Genomic DNA, 9,133 nt, shown 5'->3' with positions numbered 1-9,133 from the left:
GCCGATACATTATTAAAAGAAGAGGTGTTGGATTTGACCACATTCTTTTCTACCTCAATACATTTTCTTTCCTCTTCTCTCCTACCATTGGATGGTGTTATAGAATTGTGTATCGTTACGTTTATTCATACCCCTGCAGTATGGATGGAATGCCAGCTATGTTTGTCCTGTGTAGAAAACAGAGATCTAAAGACATAAGGCATGTTTTAAAGTAGAATTTACACCGAAAGTTTCGGAAAATATTTAAAATGTAGGGAGGACAATTGAGACAAAAAAAAATGTAAATGAACAGTTGTGCCACTCAGGTCCTGAGCTGCACTGCTAATGAAGTTGAAACAAAAGTTTTCCACCCCACTCCTGGGGCAAATCAGAAATTTTAGTATTAATCATAAAATTGCCTAGAAACACTGAGTATCATAGCAATAAGTAATTCTATAGCCTGTGGTGAGAGAAATTGAAACAGAGAAAGGAAGAAAACATAACGAAATGGAAAACACCAGCTATGTTTTCTAAGGTTTAGTGAAAACCAGAGCTTCGGTATCTTTAAAAGGCCTTCATCCCCAACATCCAGGGAATGTATGAGTGTGGGTGGTGGAACCATGAAGCATAACAATAGTAAAGTCATTGAAATAGAAACACACAAAGAAAGGAAGCCAGAGAAGGGTATGAATCATTTAATCAGATAAGATTCAAGTTTATCCCCAGATCATTTGACTTTTATTCTTCATTTCAGTTAGTAACATGTCCATTGGCTTATCACGAAGGTTAGGCATGCACCTTGAGATGGTCACAAAAGGTACACGATACAGGGGTTTATATTTCGGCTATACAGTATATTCAGAATCCCAGGGGAACTAATAGATTCTGGAAATATTGATTAAGCAAGATGAAAAACTCTTATACAGTTTCAACTACCGCAGTGATAAAGACAAACACATACTTCATTAGCCACAAAGCTCACAAAAAAAGGAATTGATTGAAGAATATCTCTTTTATGCAAAATAGACATTTTAGGATATAATTTGATAATATTCTACTATATACTGACATTTTCCTTGATCATTTAATAAAAAAATATTCTCATTGCCAGAATTTATATTTTTTAATATTTATAATTGAGGTAACAATGACAAAAGACTTAAACTATGAATACTGTTGATGACTTTCTTCTAGATAGCAACAGCGGTCCAGAACTAAATGAATACGTGACTAAGAAATGGTTAGATTTATATGTAGACACTAAAAGTATACACAAGCTGATATATAAGCGGTTTGCAAGAAAATGAGGCAATCAGTGTTTGTAGATCCAACACGTAATGTACAAACAGAAATGAAAACAGACCTATACTACATCGGAGTCACTGCCCTCTGTAATTCACAGCAAAACCACCATGAGCCTTGCGGGCATTCCTTGAAGCTCCAAGATGCTGACCATGGATGTGGCTCCCTCTGCTATGAGACTGTGAGAGGGGTGGACCCATGCACACGTTGGTATTTACAGCTGTTTCGTGGACTCTGGTTTGTCAACAAGCAGAATATCCCCAAGGCAAGCACCATTTCAGTTCCAGCCACCATTCCTTTATCAGCCGCAGAACCTCTTCTCAATACAAACTGGTCACATCCGGTCACGTTCAGTAGCAGAAGTTTCCAGTACAATCCTTGGAATGGCTATATCTCAATGTCCTTTTTTTCAGCAGTCAAAAATCCATGATAAATTCTGTACAACACTGCAGTCAATAACAGCAGCACCAGACAGCATATTAATTCCTTACCGTCAATCTCTGAGTATTTATAGCATTCTACGAATGGTGTTATCAAAAAGGAATCACGGTATCTCTAAATTTCAAATATTTACGTCTGGGTGAATGCATTGCTGTACAAGATCTCTGACATGCAGCTCATGCTCTAAGGCTTGGGAATGAAGACTAACACATGTCTCTATCCAGTAACACAAGTGACAATTGCCTTTCTATCAAAAATATACATGAGAATTGGGAATTCATCAACACTCTTAAGAGTCAATTCATTGAAGGTAATAGTCTATACTGAGATTATATTATGGCATTTTTCTTCCCTCGAATACCCAAAATATCAAATACACTATTGCTGTGGCATTTGGTAGGGATGTGTAAACGGACTATCTTCCCTCCAGACTAAAAAAAAAAAAAAAAGATGACTCCCTAGGAATGTTTCCTTGAACATAATGATGAATGCAGATTGCTAGGTAGCAGAAACCAGCACTGCAGTAGGCAACAGAGAACTGTGGCGAAATTGCTGCTTCTGTCCTGCTCATAAAAATATTATTCACAGTGCCTATTAATTTAGGTAGTCTACAGAGCATCAATAGTTTTACATACAAAGCAGAGAAGACGTGGGAGGGAGGTACGGAGGTCAGTAAGAAGTTTAAAGTGATGATCAGGGCACTTCTACTCTCTATGGAGACAGATAGGATAGCTTATACAGTTAAGACAGACAGATGGAAACAACACACGGGACGAAGCACCTGATTAAACACAGCCTGAAAAATCTGGTTAGTCCTTTGATGCAAATTTTAAGGCTAGTCAAAAAAAAAAAGCCTCCGGTGAACACCGAGAACTTTTAGTGTTCACACAAAATGATAAATAAAAATAAAGAGGCAAGAGAAAAAAAAACAGACAAAAGCTTTGGGTAATATTTGGCACTCTACCTCTGAAAATAATGACAAATTCTAGGACTTATGAGGGGGCGGGGAATGGCTCTAGTACCAAGCAGAGATTCTTGGCTAAAGGATGCAAGCCTGATTAGCCGTTACCTTTCTTTCATGTTTTGTGCCTTCGCCAAGTCATTAAGTAAGAGATCTGGCCTCGGCTTGCATGTAACCAGTAATGACAATCTCTTTGCAGTTATCTGTGTGTGCAAACAACCAAAAATATTCAGAACACCAATACAGCATTTTTTTAAAAAAATAAATCAATAGAGAAATGAAGGTATTTAAAGTAAATACTTGTATCAAAGAAGGAGTGGGGGATAGCAAGGAGAAAGGCGCCCCTCCCTGCCCCCCAATTCAACATGCAGAACAGGTTCCCTCCCAGTGTTTTCACATTGGCAGGATGGTTTGAAGCGAGTACACATATCCCGAGCCATCCAGTCCCAGGACTCTACAACATTGTATTCAGGTGATACAGGCAAGAGGGTCCATGCAAATGAGCTGACCAAAGTCATGTTCTACGTGATCTAGATAGGGATCCCAGACATCTTCAGAATGGTTTGGAGTCACAAGAAATGAAGGTCCAGTGAAGTGGTTGGCATTTAGAAGCACGCTATTAAAGTATATCTCCCTGAAGATACAGTTATGCGTTAGTTTACTGGCCAATATATCTGACACTATTGGTCACTGTATTGCGAAAGGAAATTGGGGCAATTCGTATTGAGTAGTAGCACTACCTTAGATCATCTTTAAAGCCGGGATAAGATGTTTTTGCTACTCAAGTAGCGTCTCTGACTTCAAATAGTAATATCATGCAGGATCTACACTGTTATTCATGGAGCCTGGAGAAACTCTACAGTTAATTGTTTCCGTTACATGGTAAACAGTAGTTGTATCGATAGAATTTAGCCGATTGATGCAGTTTGGTTTACAAGATAGATGGGATGGGAGACCGAGAGCGCCTCAGAGGACACGGAGAGTTGTAGGGGGATGTAACTGGAGAGAGTCTCAGAGCACTGCCTGCCAAGCCCGCTATGTTGTTTAAGCTTCGGGATTTTTCATATCCTTTTATGAAAAAATGCATAGACATCAGTTGAGTTCAACCAGAAAACAGACAAAAACAAACAGTACAGTGCAGGGTAACCCAAAGTGCTATTTTTTTTTTTTTAGCTAAAACCATTTGTAAAGAATTCAGTATTGGCACAATTCACACATCTAAAAACTGAAGCTCACTTTATTTCACATTCTGAAAGAAATTAAACCAGCTAACACAAATTATAGCTACAATATTTCAAAGTATATTTATGCTTGATTATAGTTAGCATTGATATAATTTGGGCATAAAGACGACAAGAATTTTTTAAATTAGGCAAAAAAAAAATCCCCTTAAATATATTTACAGACTCAACACTTTTAAATTTTAGGACATGTTTTCTAAAAATTAAAAATATATGAGATATATTCCTTTTAATTTTAGTACAATTAACTAATGAAGCATGCTTAACCTGAAGTGCACACTTGTTTCCAACATATGTAGTTTTTAAGGCTCAGTAGTTTAAAAGAGTGATTCACATAATAATGGCATTTGGTGTCATTATCCATGTGATACAGGATGGAAAGCACATTACCAATCCCTTAGGTAATAAAATAAAATTAAATAAAAAGGAAGCAAATGAAATGTAAACTGAGTCACAATTTTAGTGAAATAGATCTGAATTTGATGTATATAGATGACTTTATCTCTTTCCCTCACCCTCCATGAATTGAGGCAAATTGTGTTTTAACCAAAAATTCTCAACCTACTCTATTGTTGGTGATAGCCATGTGCTTAGATCATTAAACAGCTTCTCAGGAACATTAGCTTGGTTGTTTTACCTAATAACTTCAGCCAGGACCCCGTCCTGTGACCTTTGGAGACAGTCATGTGTTGTAGCATTTTCAGTAGAATATTAGAGGCAGTTGAACAAGCTGGGGGTGCTTCTCATACAAAGCGTGACGTGACATCACGTGACATGGAGAGTAAGACATGTGAATGAATGGAATCCTATCACACAGCTTTGGAAAGAAACATTTTGGTAGTTCCACTGAACAGTTAGAGGGTGGGGAATGAACTTCCTGTAGGACACCCAAAATTGAGTAAGTTCGCACAATTCCAATGAGCTTCTGGTCTTGTGTCTCCTTTAGTCTGTGAAGTACTCTCCATGGGCTCTAGTGTGCTTGCTGATTGTAGGACGAAGAGAAAAGAAAGTCCTTTGTAACTGCCTCTACTTTTTATTGGGACCAAAATAATTCTTGTATCTGACATAGAGGCTAAGACAGTTATACATCAAGACAGACTCCATAACAATTTTAGAACAGGCTAAAACTAAATGAAATGGGACAGAAGAGTAAGGAACACTCCCTGCCCACATGCGTACACATTAACTTCCAGTAGACTTAGTGTCTTCTAAATAATTTTGTAAATAAACAATTCACCATCTATTAATGATAATTGTTGGTTTGGGGAATGGATTTTATGTTGAATATACATTTACCTGCCTCTGTTCAGTTAGCATCCTTTATTATAAAACACGGGAGAGGGTATGCCTTCGTTCCATTCTGATAGATGAGGTGACAGTTAAGGGGAGGTTGTCTTCATTCTTTTTTAAATTGCAAGTAATATATCCTTACATAGAAACCATGTACATGTTAACTTTATTCTCACTGCTCTTCTGTAAATTGGCTGAAAATATAGCTTTGAAAATTGCAGAGAAAATCATTTTCCTATGTAGTTGAAGTTGATTATGTGGCCTAAAAATATAAACTAGATATCAAACACTAACGGATGCTAATTTCTGGTGTGTGGATGCGTTAAAAATGTAGTTTACACCCCAAGTTCCTTATACAACTCTGAGACATGTAATGATCTGTTAGATAATTTTATTTTAATCACCCAGTGATAGAAGAATCCTGATTGCTATTCTAAATGTTAATTGTTCTTCTAAATTATAGATCTAAAAGAAGGTATTTCTTATTTTGTTTACAGATCTTTTTAATTTTAATATCAGTAATTTAATATCATTTGAAGAAGCACTCCTCATTTAGCAACAACTATTTAATTAGCAAAATTATGTGTTCTTTATATATTTTTAGTTTTACCTATTCCAAATATTTATAATTAGAAATTTTGATACTTTTTTTTGCTTAATCAAGCTTTTCTGGGAGTGACTGGAAATATCAATGAAGATTTAAATATAGAATTTAAGTTATTCATGAACATAAACAATAGTAAGCCTACTTAGAATCAAGCTCTGAATAAAGAACATGCATTTTACTCAGCTTCTAGGAGGATATGCTTATTCAGGGCAATATCAATACTGCTACACATGTAGTATGCATGTGTTTTGTTTTGATGACATGCTTCTCAAAAGCAGTTGTAAGGAAACACAAAGGTAATCTTGGAAGATTACTCTTTAAATGAATCTTTGTATTCTCTTAATGCATTATGGAATATTTTCATAATCATAAGTAAAACAACAAAATAAGAATCCAGTAATATTCTTAAAATTATACAGAGAGAATTTTTAGAACATTTAAATAGAATGAGTAGAAATCAACTTGAAAACTAAATAGATCCTCCAGGAAGTAAGTGCTTGGGTAAATAAAAAACTCTGTAAGTTATATAAAGGAAAGAGGAAAGACAATGGATAGTTTCTGGTCTATGTAACAATAGGAGAGAAAAGCAAAAATGGTTAAGTGCATCCAGAAATGGCCCCCACATAGAGCGTGGAGCCAGGGAAGAAATTATCAAGAACATGGAAGAGTTAGTGTGGTAAGAAATAATGAAGAACAAAAAGCTTGTGGAAGATGCTCAGTTTTCAAAGGAAGTCCTCATTAAAAAGTATAATTTGCATTTATGAAATAAAGTTGCATGTATCTTTATTAGAAGAACAAGTGCCTTATTAATCGTGTTGTTTGTAAAGTTTTGCAATTTTACAGTAAACAATTTTTATTCTCATCATACTATCTTACAATGTCCAAAGCTTTTCTCAGATATTTTTATCGGTATTATTAGACACGGAGGAAAATTTCAAGATCTTTAAACTCATTCCCTTTGTATAAGCACTGCATATAATACTTCAGTAGAAGATGCACAGAAATGAATGTCTGTTTAATCACATAGACTAATAAATGTGTCTACACCTACACACATGTAACCCTATACAGAAAAATTCTGCTACAATTTAAAAACGCTTAGAAAAGGGTTTTAAGCCCAAAATTTTATTACCTAACATGTGCACATATATTTGGCCAAACTACTATGTGATTTTAGCTAGTCTCACAAAACATTTAAACTTTCTAACACTTACGTAGATTTTTTAAAATAGTAAACAAAGCCTCTCAGAGAACCGAAATACACTTTAGTTCAAGGAACTCAGGTAAATCATGGAACTGACTGGAATGAAGGATCAATGGAGCTCTTGCTCAAAACATTAATTAATTTATTAATTAATTAATAACAAAATGAAGAGGCCTCTGTCTGCCTCTGTGCCTCAAAGAGATTGAAGCAGAGAACAAGTAAAATATTCAGAAGAAATGAAAGAGATCTTGAATGTGAGTTACGAGATACTTTTCAAGGAGGATATCATAAGAGAACCATTTTAAATTTAAAAACATTAAAGATATATAAAAACCATTTTACATAACAAATATGGACATTGTTTATAGAATCCAGCGAAACAAAATATGAAAGTTTCTATTCAGAGTAGGCAATTGTAGTAAGTAAGAAATCACTATAGCTCTTCACCTGTTCTGACACAGACTTTAACAAAAACCCTTCCACAGCCATTTTGAATTTCATCAACAAATATTTATTATCTCCTACATGTTAGATACTATTTAATGTCTGCTCAAAAATGTTAATGGATTTTAAATTATTTCACTGGGCCTAAAGAAAAAATATGTAATTTTAATCACAGTTTTGACCTTTCAAGTGATTTAAAAAAAAATGCACATGGCAGAGCAGAGGATGTTACCCTTTGCGAAAGTCAGAGAAGCTGTTGGTATCAACTGCCAGGGCATTGGGGAAAGTGATTTAAAGGCTATTTAGTTCTTTCACTTGGAAGAGAAAAAATGCCTTATCAATTATTTAATGGCCATCAATTACTTAACAAATACAATCACAGAGCTATGTAGTGAGTATTGTTTTAATAAAAACAGATAACCTTTAAAGACTGCTAAAAGCATCATGCGAAAATAACTAAGGGCTGACTTAATGTTGACTGACTTAATGATGTTTGCATGTTCTGTTAAAATTCTGCCCACAGACAGAATGTAAATAAAAGGATGGAAAAACAAAATATACAGAATAAAGGGTCATGCTTTTTCTGTATAACAATAATGTAGGCTATGGTGGTGGATATTGGAAAGGGCCTGTTATGAGAAGACATGATGGAGAAAATTCAAGAGTGCCACATGCTGTGCTCCCCCAGAAAATGATGACTGAGCGTTTTGCATCACTCTTACGTAACAGCTAAGTCACCTACTAGGATTTGATTAAACGCATGCGTACCTTTCCTGATTCCTCCATCAGAAGCGCACGTGTAATCACCTGTCGTCAACAGGAAACACGTTTCCCCTCTTCTGTTTTTGTCTCTGGTACTAGAGCGTCTGATGGGGAGCCTTTCTGGAGGTGATAATGGCGGCTCACTTCCTGTACTGTCGTCACCTGATAACACTGGTCACAGGACCACGCCCATTGACAGACAGTGATGGATGAGGAAATGAGACAGGACAGAGAGTTTACAACGGATGCCCGTAGTCCAGTCACTCAATATACAGAACATGGTAATCACATCACAGTATTCACCACAATAAAGAAAAAAATTACATGAAATAAGATGGAGGTGTATTTTAAAAGGAAGAGATCTTCCTTAGGAAATTCTGATCAATCTAAAGGGTAGTTTAGCTTTCACACGGGGTGTTGTGAACTCAAAGTAAATGTGATAGTGAATTAGACAAAATTTATGTTACATGTTATTCAGTTACTACCAGTGGAAATGGTTAAAAATAGGGTACCTTTAATAAAAATCTCCCAAGTAGTACTGGCTTTGCAATTCTTAAAGAGCTCATTTTTCCACCAAAAAATTGTACTCAAAATACTCCCAAACCACAAGAACCATTCCACTTTGAAGACTCAGAATTCTTTGGAGCAAAGCATACAGCAAGATCTCCATGCCCTTGAGGGTAGTGTTTACTTCTGCCTGCTCTCCAAGGGCTCTGTACACCTTCACCAGCCTACACACTAGCTTGACATTACAACACTGACCAGAAATGAGTGTGTCCTCTTTGTCCATGCCTTTCTTAAGGATTCTGCAGAAGAACACTGAGAACAATGTAAAGAGTAACAACCCTAGATAAATCCCTCCTTTCGGACAGATACTCTTAACAGCTGTCAGATATGTGTTA

General features: G+C 35.9%; 1 protein-coding gene across 3 annotated transcripts in view; it reads right to left on the bottom strand.

Annotated features, from left to right (window-relative positions):
• Nucleotides 1-659: 659 nt before the first annotated feature.
• Nucleotides 660-9,133, bottom strand: part of Kcnc2 (potassium voltage-gated channel subfamily C member 2) — a 172,102-nt gene continuing 163,628 nt past the window's right edge. For 2 of the 3 annotated variants that reach the window (XM_028759070.1, XM_028759069.1), the window contains exons 4-5: nucleotides 8,238-8,402; nucleotides 660-3,751 (exon numbers count right to left, since the gene is read on the bottom strand). In XM_028759070.1, coding sequence (XP_028614903.1) covers nucleotides 3,615-3,751; nucleotides 8,238-8,402 — 302 coding nt within the window. In that variant the 3' untranslated portion in view covers nucleotides 660-3,614. Of the gene's footprint in view, nucleotides 4,907-8,237; nucleotides 8,403-9,133 lie in introns of all 3 variants that reach the window. The other variant, XM_028759071.1, reaches the window with a different exon arrangement.

The sequence above is a fragment of the Grammomys surdaster genome, unplaced genomic scaffold (assembly GCF_004785775.1).
Source record: "Grammomys surdaster isolate TR1022 unplaced genomic scaffold, NIH_TR_1.0 126271, whole genome shotgun sequence".
Lineage (NCBI taxonomy): Eukaryota > Metazoa > Chordata > Mammalia > Rodentia > Muridae > Grammomys > Grammomys surdaster.
The sequence above is the reverse complement of the archived record's forward strand: the minus strand, read 5'-3'. Positions and strand labels throughout refer to the sequence as shown.